At 42.1% G+C, this 15329-nt stretch overlaps 1 protein-coding gene across 9 annotated transcripts in view; it reads right to left on the reverse strand.

The window, feature by feature from the left end:
* cep350 (centrosomal protein 350) overlaps positions 1–15329 on the reverse strand; it is a 251684-nt gene that overhangs the window by 71857 nt on the left and 164498 nt on the right. For all 9 annotated transcript variants that reach the window (XM_063063672.1, XM_063063675.1, XM_063063671.1 and 6 more), the window contains 4 exons: positions 9863–10050; positions 6214–6301; positions 2529–2675; positions 515–690 (listed from right to left, as the gene is read on the reverse strand). In XM_063063672.1, the coding sequence (XP_062919742.1) occupies positions 515–690; positions 2529–2675; positions 6214–6301; positions 9863–10050 (599 nt within the window). The remainder of the gene's footprint in view (positions 1–514; positions 691–2528; positions 2676–6213; positions 6302–9862; positions 10051–15329) is intronic.

Here is a 15329-nt window from a genome sequence, read left to right on the forward strand (position 1 = left end):
TTCACAATGATGTTACTTGGATTAGAGTGAGCTCTTAAAAAAATCTTAAGATCATTTTCTCTGGAGTGACTTAGGCTGAGAAACCTAATAGAAGTTTTTAAAATGAGAGACAAAGATGAAGTAGATAGGAGTCTTTTTCTCCAGGGTGGAAATATCAAGTACTAGAAGGTGTACTGCAAGTGAGAATGGGAAAAAAAGGTTAAAGAAAACTTATTGATAGGTGCCTGGAACACACTGCCAAGAGAAGTGGTGGAAGCAGATATACAAGCAGGCATGGAATAAAGGGATACAGGCCATATAGAGGCAGACATGCAGTTTAAATTGGCATCATCTTTAACACAAGCATACTAGGCAAAGGGCCAGTTTCATGTTTTGCTATTCTCCCACTCCCCTCTCATTTAACAAATCCTGCAAAAGTTTTACACAAGCAAGAATGATAGCTAGCATTGATAGATTTCACAGTACAACTGCAGTCAGTATACAAGCTCTGGTAGATATGTTAATATTAGTTTACTTTTCATCCATCTGACTGCGCATCTTCTTCAGTTTCTGCATGATGCTGCTGGTTTCACTGCCCGAGATAGAAATGGGGGAAGGACTCCGTGTCTCTATATCTGTCTGCAAGGGGCTGGAAGCATGGCTCACTTTCGGAACATTTAATTCCTCAATTTGTTCTGTGCTCCGCAGCTCCTAAAACAAAAAAAAAAGGTGTTGATGCAGCAACACACAAAATGTGGAGGAACTCAGGAGATCATGCAGCATTTATGGAAATTAATAAATATTGATGTTTCAGGCAGAGACTCTTCATCAGGACTGGAAAGCAAGGGGAAGAAGCCAGAATAAGGTGGTGAGTGGAGGGGAAGGAGTACAAGCTAGAAAATGGCAGATGTAGCCCGGTGTGGTGGTGGTGAGGCAGGGGGTGGTGGTGGTGAGGCAGGGGGTGGTGGTTGGTATGAAGAAACTGGGAGATGATAGGTAGAAAAGGTAAGGGCTGGAGAAGAAGGAATCTGATAGGAGAAGAGAGTGGACCATGGGATAAAGGAAAGGAGGAGGGGCACCAGGGAGAGGTGAGAAGGGGTAAGAGAGAAGCCAGAGTGGAAAAAATTAAGAAAAGGGAAGGGGGAGGTGAAAAACAAGCACAATAACTATTTATTCAAATATATGCAAGAAAAGATAAAAGCTAAATAGGCTAAATAGTGGTTCCCCTGGATGACGCGATTGGAATACTAATAATAAGGATGAGACAAACAATGACAGAACATTAATTATTTCAGAGGGAAAAGTGCTAGGCAAAGAAAAGGCCAACAAAACTTTTACATCTCATGGCTTACATCTCAGTCTTAAGTGCAGAGATGGTACATCCATTGGTCATAATTTTCAAAAAAAAAAAAATCTTTGGATGCTGAAAAACTTCCAATGGATTAGATGGCCACAATGATAGTACAATGAGAGGATGTTCCTTACTTGTGGTGGAAGTCATGATTTTGTGGGGGAACGTCTCATAAAATGCAGCAATTCATTTATGATGAATTCAAGCAAAAATTCCAAATGTGGGATGTGAATTTTTAGTATTCCCCATTCCTTAAGGATATGCAAGCCAAATAACTGAATATATTTAAAGCCAACAGAGAGTTGAGGAATCCAGGTTTATGGGGAACAAGCAAGGAAGTAGAACTGAAACCAAGATCAGCTTAGCTGATCTTTCTGAATGACATAGCAGACTCTTGAGGAGTGGGGTAGAAGAGCTGATGTACTCAGATGCTGCAAATTATATCAAAAAAAGATACTAGAAATACTTGAACGTCAGTAACTATAGCAAGAAAGCCAGCTGAAATTGCAATGGCACTCGTTCCAGCTTTTCCGAAATTTTAAAATCTGCTTTTTTTTAAAAAAAAAGCATTTATTAAATAAGGCAACAACAGGTTAAGGTGGGTAAATGGAAATGAAATGCCTTTCAACAACATAGTTTGAAGACTAACTGGCATACTACATACTTCATTTTTTTTATATTGGAAACAAGATTACCCTTGGAGGATTACACTTGGTCAAGTGGGGAGGAAGCTCATGCAGAGAAAATTAAAAATTAGACACAAGACCTATTTCTGTACTATAAAATTAAAAGTATTTCAATGGAATAAAGAGTAACATCAAATTAAACCATGGGTATATACAGCTCACTAAAAGGCAAGGACAAAATTCAAAATACTTTCCCTGACACAATGGCTGCAGTTATGTGAATTTAGGCAGCTGCAAGTACCACGATGTTTACTTCTGCACAGACTGCAAGTAAATGTTTTTTTTTCAGTAATATAACTGGTAGTGTGAAAATGGTATTCTTCACCATAGGTTAGTATGTGCCTCCTATTTGCCCATGTACGAGGTTAAACTTGTCATCTATAATTCTAGTCGAGGATATACTTATTGGTAAATGTCAGGCTTGCATTGCTGAAAATTGAATTCTCAAGTTCCCTATTTACTAAATAGATTTATAATGAATACAATGCACACATACAGCTTAGAATACTCACCAGCTTGCCCTCTCCAGCTGATTTGAGTTTCTCCTGTATTTTGATAGTGGTCTGGCGCAAACGTTGGATCTCCTCCTGCTGTTTCAGGATCAATTGTCTTTCCTTGCGAGCAGCCCTATTGGCTTCTTGAAGGCGTTTGATTTCAGCCTGTTTCAGTTTTATTTCAGCAAAAGATACAAACTTTTAGCATATCAAAGAAATAACAAAAATAAGAGGCAAAAAAGAGATTTAGTGTAAACAATGGCATGTCCCATCACAAATCAAATCCCCTACACAATGGGTCAACATAACACTACCACTTGTGCAATTCAACACATCGCTTCATTAAAGATCAATGATCAAAACTCCTGCATAATGGGTCAATGTAACACAACAACCTGTGCAGTTACAACCTATGCAGTTCAACACATTGTTTCATTAAAGATCAGCACAGAATTATGCATCGTTTCTAAAATAGTAAGCACGCCCAAAGTGCAAATTTTGCCATTTATTTGATGAAAACTGCCTGGTCTCAGAAGAAACACACATCAAAGTTGCTGGTGAACGCAGCAGACCAGGCAGCATCTGTAGGAAGAGGTGCAGTCGACGTTTCAGGCCGAGACCTTTGGCCTGAAACATTGACTGCACCTCTTCCTACAGATGCTGCGTGGCCTACTGCGTTCACCAGCAACTTTGATGTGCGTTGCTTGAATTTCCAGCATCTGCAGAATTCCTGTTGTTTGGTCTCAGAAGAAAGGATTTTTAAAAAATTTGATTTTGCCAAATTTTCTGAAATGTCCCCAGTTTTCCTTCCTGATCTCCAGTGAATTAACCAACCTCATCTGGATTGTTGAAATCTTAAATGCTTTCAGCAGCCATGTGCTTCAGGAAGAAATGGAGGAGGAAGAAGTGAAGAGGGTTTTCACTCTCAAGAATTACTTTATAATGCCTACTGCAGAGCTGACTTGGAACACACAGCAGTAGAGCAAAGAAACATTCCCTACGGCCCACCACGTCTAAACTGACTACAATGTCAAATTACGTTAATCTCACCTGCCCACACATGATCCATATTCCCCTTTTTTTTTGCATATTTATGGGCCTGTCCCACATCACTATCACATTTGCTTCCACAAACCCCTGGCAGCACATTCCAGGCACTTATCACTGGGTTAAAAAAAAAATTGCCTTGTAAACGTCTTAAAATTTCCTCAAGTTAAACCTACGCCTCTAGAAGTTGATATTTCCACACTGGAAAAAATACCACCTAACCTAATTAGGCCTCTCATAATTTTATATACTTCTAACTAGTCTCCCAAAGCCATCCAATTTTTTCCCAATCTTTCCTTACAGCCATACTTGTGAGTATATTATTGAGCAAATCTAAGATCTACTCCAAATACTTCCTGCACGCATCCTTCACAACATCGATGACTGCATTGGCGCTGCTTCCTGCATGCATGCTGAGCTCGATGACTTCATGAACTTTGCCTCCAACTTTCACCCTGCCCTCAAGTTTACCTGGTCCATTTCCGACACCTCCCTCCCCTTTCTAGATCTTTCTGTCTCTATCTCTGGAGACAGCTTATCTACCGATGTCTACTATAAGCCTACTGACTCTCACAGCTATCTGGACTATTCCTCTTCTCACCCTGTGTCTTGCAAAAATGCCATCCCCTTCTCGCAATTGCTCCGTCTCTGCCGCATCTGCTCTCAGGATGAGGCTTTTCATTCCAGGACGAAGGAGATGTCCTTTTTTAAAGAAAGGGGCTTTCTTTCCTCCACCATCAACTCTGCTCTCAAACGCATCTCCCCCATTTCACGCACATCTGCTCTCACTCCATCCTCCCGCCACCCCACTAAGAATAGGGTTCCCCTTGTCCTCAGCTACCACCCCACCAGCCTCCGGGTCCAACATATAACTCTCCGTAACTTCCACCACCTCCAACGGGATCCCACCACTAAGCACATCTTTCCCTCACCCCCCCTCTCTGCTTTCCGCAGGGATCGCTCCCTACGTGACTCCCTTGACCATTCGTCCCCCCCATCCTTGCCCACCAATCTCCCTCCTGGCACTTATCTGTGTAAGTGGAACAAGTGCTACACATGCCCTTACACTTCCTCCCTCACTACCATTCAGGGCCCCAGACAGTCCTTCCAGGTGAGGCAACACTTCACCTGTCAGTCGACTGGGGTGATATACTGCGTCCGGTGCTCCCGATGTGGCCTATATATTGGTGAGACCTGATGAAGACTGGGAGACCGTTTCGTTGAACACCTACGCTCTGTCCGCCAGAGAAAGCAGGATCTCCCAGTGGCCACACATTTTAATTCCACATCCCATTCCCATTCTGACATGTCTATCCACGGCCTCCTCTACTGTAAAGATGAAGCCACACTCAGGTTGGAGGAACAACACCTTATATTCCGTCTGGGTAGCTTCCAACCTGATGGCATGAACATTGACTTCCCAAACTTCCGTTAATGCCCCACCTCCCCCTCATACCCCATCCGTTATTTATTTATTTATATACCCACATGCTGTTTCTCTCTCTTTTTCTCCCTCTGTCCCTCTCACTATACCCCTTGCCCATCCTCTGGGTTTTCCCCCCCCTCCCTTTTCTTTCTCCCTAGGCCTCCTGTCCCATGATCCTCTCATATCCCTTTTGCCAATCACCTGTCCAGCTCTTGGCTCCATCCCTCCCCCTCCTGTCTCCTCCTATCATTTCGGATCTCCCCCTCCCCCTCCCACTTTCAAATCCCTTACTAGCTCTTCTTTCAGTTCATCCTGACGAAGGGTCTTAGCCCGAAACGTCAACTGTACCTCTTCCTAGAGATGCTGCCTGGCCTGCTGCGTTCACCAGCAACTTTGATGTGTGTTGCTTGAAATTCCAGCATCTGCAGAATTCCTCGTGTCTACTCCAAATAAGGTAGCTTTTACAGCCAGTGTAAAGTCACTGCAGCTTTACACTGTTTTGTGTCAAAATCTATACCAAATACAAAGTAGCACCAATTTCTTGTTTGAAGGGGCCCACAGTGCAAGGGCAAGGGGTCATTTTCTGACTGTGATAGGATAACAAGAAGCACATAACAGTTTGGTCAATGGCATGAGGGGAATTGATAAAGTTAGAACAAAGCTGATGGGTTTGCAAATATTAGATATAAGTAAAGCAAACTGAGATGTAACCTTGATCATAATCATGTACTGGTTGGCTGTTAAAAAGTCCCAGGAAAGGGCATCTAGTGGTAAAATTATCAAGCCAAGGAGGAAAGTGATGTGTTGCATTATGAGATCCAACATGCACTACATGCAGAAAAAACAAGCAGGCAAGGGAAAAAATTTCTCTTTACACAACCAAGTCAAAACACCATATGTTTACATTAAAATTCAAATGTGGGGATCCGGAGCTGAATTGCTGTGGGCAAAGTACCAAGCTTGTCCTGATGATGGACACTTTCAGCTTAGTACTGCTGACTTATGGTGAAAATAGAAACCTCAACAGGTCACTTGTACCTTCGTCTGACAACTACAGTTGGAAATCAATCCATGCAGTAAATTTAAAAATTCACAGAAAAATTGGTTAATTGACAAAATCAAAGTACTCAGACCAACAGCCAACCAAGCAATGGAATGGACAGGTAATACAAACGTAGATGTCCTATTACTGGGAGCAGAAATTAGTTTTTGACTTCAAATGCATATTACCTGCTCTTGCTGCAGCCTGAGAAGTAGCCCACGCTGTCGCTTACGGATTGGTGGCATTTTATCATCTTCCCCTTTGTCTCTCAGACGTCTGTAGAAATATAACATGATAAAGGTCACACAGTAATGTCAGTTTCTCCTACAACATATGGATTAGACTATGCACAACACTTTTTTTTATAGTACCATCAATCAGAACAAATTAATGTGCAATTTTCAGTTGCTGAATTTACACTTAAGAACTAAATGACCAGATCTGAGCAGAAAATATTTGAACATTTTTAATTTCCATGCTCATTTCTGAGGTTTGGTTTTCTGAACTTGGAAAGGAAGTACTTTTGAGAAACTGAGCATAGTGAGATGATAGAAAATGTAATGAAAAACAAAGTTTAAGAGTACTAATTGATTGAGAGCAGAATTTATGCACAAATTTGTATGAACAAATAGCCTGGATTACCAAATAAACAGGGAACTGCAAAATAAATAATGGTGATGCATACCATAAAATATTATTAGGTTCCCTTAAGCTAAGAATTCTTTTAGTGAGCCCAGAATATCATTGGACCAGAAAGGTAAAATCCTTGTCCATACTTGTATTAAATGCCTTACAATTTCAAAACAATTTATTCAATCCAACCAATGTTAGACAGCAAAAAACTTGCTGTTCTAATAGGTTTCCTGTATTTCTGATGGATAACAAATGCTTTGGTATGGATAGTTTCAGCTTCTTTCTCTCTGCCATCAGATTTCTGAATGGACAATTAACCCACGTACACTACCTCACTGCTTTTTTTTTGCACTTTATGCACTTATTTTTCAATATATATTGCATTTCTTATTGTAGTTTATAGTTTATTATTATATATTGAAATGTAACGCTACCACAAAACAACTAATTTCGCAACATATGCCAATGATATTAAATCTGATTCTGGATAAGATTTTGTGAAATAAAAATAATTATGCTATGCTACTAAATGCTAAATCTATCAGCGTAAGTTGGTAATTGAGACCAAATGAAAAATCTGGATGCTGTGGAATTGGGACCCAAGATATTTAAAAACTATGTTAAAGATACTGAAAATATGTGGCCTGCAGCTCTTTTGTTGTATATTCTGAGGCTATTTAAATATGTAGTCAATAACACATTATTTACATCAACATATTTACATAATTTACATGAACAATTTGGAAAAGGGGACTGAGTATAGTGTATCTAAGTTGCCAATAACACTAAATTGAGTTGAAAAGCAAATTGTACAGAGGATCTGGAAGGTCTACATAAAGATAAGTTAAGTGAGTGGACAAGGGTTTGGTAGATAGAATACAACATCGATAAATGTGAGGTTATCCACTTTGGAAAGAAAAACAGAGAATGGATTTTTATTTAAATGGTAGTGAAAGGTAGCCGCAGAGGCATTTGGGAGTGCTTGTGCTTGAATTGCAAAAAGCTGGTCTGCAGTGCAACAGGTTATCAAGAAGGTTAATGGAATGTTGGCTTTCACTGCAAGAAGGATTGAATTTAACAGCAGAGAGGTTTGGCTGCAACTGTACTGGGGAGACTGCATTTGGAGTACTGTGTGCAATTCCGGTGTCCTTACTTGAGGAAAGATATTGGCTTTGGAGGATACACCAGGTCGATTCCAGAGATGAGGGGGTGAGCCTTTGAAGAGAGATTGCATTACCTGGGACTATACTCACTATAATGCAGAGAAATGAGAGAGAATCTTATAGAAACATAAACTTAAGCAAGGGATAGACCAGAACTAGGGGACAAAGCCTCAAGATTAGAGGGAATAGATTTAGGACAGAGATGAGGAGAAACTGCTTTTCCAAGGGAGTAGTGAATCTGCAGAATTTTCTGTCTAGAAAAGCAGTAATGGTTGCCACATTAAATGTATTGGCATATTGATATATTGGCTGAAGATGAGGTCACAGCTCAGTTTTAGTTGGGTGTTTAGTGTTTTTTGATGGTCTGGAGACAAAGAAGGCAGTTGGATTCAGATTATGATTTAAGGGACAGGGATATGGGCGAATTAGAGGACATGCGGAGTCTTAAGTCTCCGCTCTGTATTTGAAGGACAGCAATGTTGACGTGGGACACCTGAAGATTGGGCTGGGATTGCCAGCCGACAGGTTAGTGTGGACGAAGGCTGGTGGCTCCCCTGGGTCAGTGAGTTACCAGCAGCTTCTACAGTCAGTGTTCCATGTGGGCAGGAGAACAAAGTCTGATGAACCCCCTGGGTTTGCAATTCAGTGAGACCAGATTAATAAATATATTATTACATCAATCCACAACAAAATTCAAACTCCTAACCTAAAAGGCACTTTTGCAAGTACGTTAGCTAGACCAAATGTATGGATTCAGCAAGGCAGCCAAGAATTTAAAGCAGTGGCTAACTGGCAGGAGGCAAGGAGTGGGAATAAAGGGCACTTTTTCTGATTGGCTGCCGGTGACAAGTGGTACAAGTTGGGACTGCTTTTTACGTTATATGTCAATGATTTGGATGATGGAATTGATGGCTTTGTTGCAAAGTTTTCAGATGATATGAAGATAGCTGGAGGGACAGGTAGTTTTGAGGAAGTAGAGAGGCTACAGAAGGACTTAAATAAACTAGGAGAATGGGAAAATAAATGGCAGATGGAATACAGTTTTGGGAAGTGTATGATCATGCATTTCGGTAGAAGAAGTGTAAGAGTTTCTAAATAGAAAAAACCACAAAAAACTGAGGTGCAAAGAGACTTGGGAGTCCTTGGAGGTTAATTTGCAGGTTGAGTCTGTGGTGAAGAAGGCAAATGCAATGTTAGCCTTCATTTCAAGAGGACTAGAATGTAAGAGCAAGGATGTAACACTAAAACTTTATAAAAGCACTGGTGAGGCCTCACTTGGAGTATTGTGATCAGGTTTGGTCCCTTTATCTTAGAAAGGATATGCTGAAACTGGAGAAGATTCAAAGGAGGTTCATGAAAACAATTCCAGCATTGATTGACTTGTCATATGAAGAGCGTTTGATAGCTCTGGGTCTGCATTGTCTAGAATTCAGAAGAATGAGGGGTGACCTCATTGAAACCTATCAAAGGTTGAAAGGCCTCAATGGAGTTACATTGGAGAGGATGTTTCCTATGGTGGAAGAGTCTAAGACCAGAGGACACAGCCTCAGTTTAGAGAGGTGACCTTTTAGAGCAGATGTGAGGAAGAATTCCTTTAGCCAGAGAGTGGAGGATCTGTGGAATTCTTTGCCACAGCCAGCAGTGAAGGCCATATCCGTATGTATATTTATGGCAGAGGTTGATAGAATCTAGATTGGTCAGAGCATGAAGGGAAATGGGAAGGCGGCAGGAGACTGGGGCTGAGAGGAAAATTAGATCAGCCATGAAGAAATAGCGGAGCAGACTCGATGGACCAAATGGCCTAATTCTGCTCCTATATCGTATGGTCTTATGGTCTAAGTAAACAAAATTATTCTTCACCCTTACTTTCATTTTATTCTTAATTCAAGACATTATACTATGTTCTGCAGGACGCAATTATATTAATGGGGTCACAACATGCAGAGAAAAATGGCTAGGATCGCCCACAAAACATTGATCAATGCATTCATGGTATCTTCACCATGCATGTCAACTGAAAAGATTTAAGTCAACCACTCACTTCTTCTGATGTTCCAGCCAGGCCAGCTCAGCTTTTGTCTTTTCCTTCAAAGCTCGTTCACGTAACTTGAGGAGTGACACTTGATGCTGGGCACGCATTTCTTCCTCTTTCATGTACTGTCTTACCATCTCCATTGTAAATTTGGAGAAACTGTCCTGGCCCCCAGAGAAGGGCATGCTAAAATCATGCTGGAGATAGATAAGATAGATATATAATGTATCAGATGAAGAGAGCTGCTGTGGCTGACGCAAGGTAGGCCACTTTTAACAAACTTGAATTACGAATATAGGCAACAGAACAAATCAACACAGCTATCAGGCATGACACATGCGAAACACATGACCTTGGCAAAATGCCACACTGCTCTTCAGATTCAGCAAGTCACAATACTTAAAAACATTTCAATAAGTACAACGGCGGTAAAGGTACAGGTACATCACACCTTATCAGACCAGGAATGCAACTACTTGACTTCATCGGATTCTAAACACTGATAACTAACTAAATTAATAACTTGGTCACGAAGTTGTTTCTTAAGTCCATAAGATATAAGGGCAGAAGTAGGCCATTCAGCCCATCGAGTCTGCTTCCCCATATAATCACGGCTGATCCAAATTTTCCAGTCATCCCAATTCCCCTGCCTTCTCCCCATACCCTTTGATGCCCTGGCTAATCAAGAGCCTATCTATCTCTGCCTTAAATGCACCCAAAAACTTGGCCTCCACAGCCGCTCATGGCAACAAATTCCACCCTCTGACTAAAGTAATATCTTCGCATCTCAGTTCTAAATGGACGTCCTTCAATCCCGAAGTTTTGCCCTTTTGTCCTAGACTCCCCTACCATGGGAAATAACTTGGCCATATCTAATCTCTTCAGGCCTTTTAACATTCAGAATGTTTCTATGAGATTCCCCCTCATTCTCCTGAACGCCAAGGAATACAGCCCAAGAGCTGCCAGACGTTCCTCATACAGTAACCCTTTCATTCCTGGAATCATTCTCGTGAATCTTCTCTGAACCCTCTCCAATGTCAGTATATCCTTTCTAAAATAAGGAACTCAAAACTGCACACTATACTCTAAATGTAGTCTCAGGAGTGCCTTATAGAGCCTCAACATCACATCCCTGCTCTTATATTCTATACCTCCAGAAATGAATGCCAACATTGCATTTGCCTTCTTCACCACCGACTCAACCTGGAGGTTAATCTTTAGGGTATCTTGCATCTCTGCATTTTGAATTCTCTCCCTATCTAAATAATAGTCTGCCCATTTATTTCTTCCACCAAAATGCATGACCATACACTTTCCAACACTGTATTTCATTTGCCACTTCTTTGCCCATTCCCCTAAACTATCCAATTCTCTCTGCAGGCTCTGTTTCCTCAACACTACCCACTCCCCCACCCATCATTGTATCATTGGCAAATTTAGCCACAAATCCATTAATCCCATAGTCCAAATTACTGACGAACATCATAAAAAAGCAGCGGTCCCAACACCGACCCCTGTTGAACTCCACTGGTAAACGGCAGCCAGCCAGAACAGGATCCCTTTATTCCCACTCTGTTTTCTGCCGATCAGCCAATGCTAGTGCCTTCAGTGTAATTCCTTGGGCTTTTATCTTGCTAAGCAGCCTCATGTGCAGCACCTTGTCAAAGGCCTTCTGAAAATCCAAGTACATCACATCTACTGCATCTCCTTTGTCTATTCTGTTTGTAATATCCTCAAAAAATTGCAGGAAAGCATGCTGGCTTAGACCTATATTGTCATGTGCATCCAGGTACTCTGTAATCTCACCCCTAACTATTGAGTCCAACAACTTCCCAACCACTGATGTCAGGCTAACAGGTCTATAGTTTCCTTTCTGCTGCCTCCCACCCTTCTTAAATAGCAGAGCAACATTTGCTATTTTCCAGTCATCCAGTACCATGCCAGAATCTATCGATTCTTGAAAGATCATTGTTAATGCCTCCACAATCTCTCTAGCTACTTCCTTCAGAACCCGAGGGTACACTCTGTCAGGTCCAAGAAATTTACCCACCCTCTGACCATTAAGCTGCTTGAGCACCTTTCTCAGTCGTAATTTTCACTGCACATATTTCACTTCCTTGACACTCTTGAATGTCTGGAATACCAGACCAGAATATAGGTGATAAGTCAACTATAAGTCACTTATAAATGGCTAATCACTCAATTTCGTTTCTAAAAGGGTTTATCTAACAAATTTAATATTAAACACACAGCAACACACATCAAAGTTGCTGGTGAACGCAGCAGCCCAGGCAGCATCTCTAGGAAGAGGTACAGTTGACGTTTCGAGAGGTCTCCGCCTGAAACGTCAACTGTACCTCTTCCTAGAGATGCTGCCTGGCCTGCTGCATTCACCAGCAACTTTGATGTGTGTTGCTTGAATTTCCAACATCTGCAGAATTCCTGTTGTTAAACACACAGCGCTATTTTCCTCACATGAATATAGTGATAAGTCAATTATAAGTCACTTATAAGTCAATAGCATCATAACATTTTAAGTAACGTTTGGATATTAAACACACAGTGCATATTTTCCTCATACGAACATATAAAATCATTGCAACACACCAATATCGCTGAATCAGTGGGAGCCCTGGGTTTGTTTCCCTGCAACAAGACGGTCCCATCGAGGGGTGATGGGAGACAGCGATACTCGAAGGGGGTTCCTTGTGTCCAGTCTATTCTGCAATTTAGTTTTTGTTGCATTCATTGCAGAAAACCCCGCTTCGCAGAGATATGATGTTGGAAATGGAAGCAACGTTTTCAGTGCTCTGGTGGCTATCTTAGGATATTCAGCCTTGACTTTGATCCAGAATGCCAGCAGAGATGTTATGTCAAACATACTTTTCAGACCACCGTCAATTGCAAGCTCGATGAGTTGACCTTCTTCCCACGCTGACATGAATGATTCACCGGGGACATTCACAAATGGGTCACGGACCCACTCTTTTGCACGTCTTAGGTCATTTGCGGTTGGGAAGTAACACTCGAATTCTGTCGACAGCGAAGATAGGTGTTCGCGCACCAGCTGTGAGAAGGATGGTGCAGCCTCAATCTCTCCTAAAATCCCAGCTAATGTTGGGAACATGTAAAATATGCCCCTGTCCACTCGCCGTCCCCACTGTTCCAGTTTGGCTTTGAAAGCAGACATTTTATCTGCCAACTTGAAGACAGTTGTCATTCTCCCCTGAAGTGACAAATTGAGCTCATTGAGCAGGTTGAAGGTGTCACACAGATAAGCAAGTTTTGCTATCCACTCCTTGTCACTGAAGTGTGCTGCCAGTGGTGACTTTTTTCGTGAAAGGAATCTCTGTAGCTGCTCTCTTAACTCAAAAACCCTGGCCAGGACCCTCCCCCTGAAAGCCACCTGATTTCAGTGTGTAAGAGAAGGTATTTGTGCTCTGCATCCATTTCCTCACAAAGCTGCTCAAATAGAAGTGAGTTAAAGGCTTTTGCTTTGATGTGATTGATAACTTCAACAACGTCACTCAATACACTGTTAAGATCAGGTGACATTTTTCAGCTATTGATTGTCCTTTAAACTGTGGTAGCTGAAAGAGAAACCTGCGCCATCTTGTTAGCTGCAGCTTCTCCCAACAGTTCACCGCACATGTCCTTGGCAGCAGGCAGAATCAATTCTTCACCAACAGTGAAAGGCTCCTTAGCCTTAGCAATATGGCTAGCCACAAAGTACGACGCTCTTAGAGCAGCAGCATTTGTGGAGGTGGTGGCTCTCAGTACTTGCTTCTGCCCCGCTTGCTCACATTTTTTCCGCTCAAAAATCTCAACGGGTTTGTCTTTAAGTGCAGGGTGCTGGACTCAAGGTGCTGAAGCAGTTTTGAGGGCTCCATTGCCTTATTAGACAGCTTGTCTCCACATATCACACACAGGGGGTTTGGAGCGTGCGAGTCACCGGTCGCAATAAAGCCAGTACTTTATGTACCACTCATCCTATTTTCCGTTGAAGGAAGCTTTCTTTTTTTTTTGCAGTCTCGGCCTCCGCTGTCTCTGTGTTATCATCATCGTTAGGCCTTTTATGTCCCCTACCACTTCTTCCAAAGAAACTCTCCAACGATGTTTGTTTTTCACTCATCGAGTAATTGTAGGTTAATGACCAACTGATGACCTCACGTGCGTTCAAGTTCAACAGTGAACATGACAAGGAATGAGGAAAGGTGCAGCTGACTCATATCGTTTCATATTGCCAAATCATATTGTTTTCTTGCAGCCTGATAGCACATGCTTTAGTCCAACAACTGTGGTTGGGGACCGCTGTGGTATACAGATGTCTTCCACTGTGAAAACTGATGCAAAATACGCATTCAGTTTCTCTATGTCTCTCATTACAATACCTCCAGTGTCATTTTCTATTGGTCTTATATCTACCGTCAACTCTCTTTTACCCTTTATATACTTAAAAAATCTTTTAGTATCTTCTTTGATATCAGTTCCCAACTTCCTTTCATAATTTAAAAACGCAAACAACAGGAATTCTGCAGATGCTGGAAATTCAAGCAACACACATCAAAGTTGCTGGTGAACGCACCTTGTCCCCATTCCAACCTCACTCCTTCGGAACGCTCTGCTCTCCACTCCCTCCGCACTAATCCTAACCTTATTATTAAACCCACTGATAAGGGGGGTGCTGTTGTAGTCTGGCATACTGACCTCTACCTTGCCGAGGCACAGCGACAACTCGCGGATACCTCCTCTTATTTACCCCTCGATCGTGACCCCACTAAGGAGCACGAGGCCATTGTCTCCCACACTATCACCGACTTTATCCACTCAGGGGATCTCCCATCCACTGCTACCAACCTTATAGTTCCCACACCCCGCACTTCCCGTTTCTACCTCCTACCCAAGATCCACAAACCTGCCTGTCCTGGCCGACCTATTGTCTCAGCTTGCTCCTGCCCCACCGAACTCGTTTCTGCATACCTCGACACTGTTTTATCACCCCTTGTTCAATCCCTTCCGACCTATGTTCGTGACACTTCTCACACTCTTAAACTTTTCGATGATTTTAAGTTCCCTGGCCCCCACCGCTTTATTTTCACCATGGATGTCCAGTCCTTATATACTTCCATCCCCCATCAGGAAGGTCTCAAAGCTCTACGCTTCTTTTTGGATTCCAGACCTAATCAGTTCCCCTCTACCACCACTCTGCTCCGTCTAGCGGAATTAGTCCTTACTCTTAATAATTTCTCCTTTGGCTCCTCCCATTTCCTCCAAACTAAAGGTGTAGCTATGGGCACCCGTATGGGTCCTAGCTATGCCTGCCTTTTTGTTGGGTTTGTGGAACAATCTATGTTCCGTGCCTATTCTGGTATCTGTCCCCCACTTTTCCTTCGCTACATCGACGACTGCATTGGCGCTGCTTCCTGCACGCATGCAGAACTCGTTGACTTTATTAACTTTGCCTCCAACTTTCACC

This window comes from Mobula hypostoma, chromosome 12 (genome assembly GCF_963921235.1).
Source record: "Mobula hypostoma chromosome 12, sMobHyp1.1, whole genome shotgun sequence".
In the NCBI taxonomy this organism is placed as follows: domain Eukaryota; kingdom Metazoa; phylum Chordata; class Chondrichthyes; order Myliobatiformes; family Myliobatidae; genus Mobula; species Mobula hypostoma.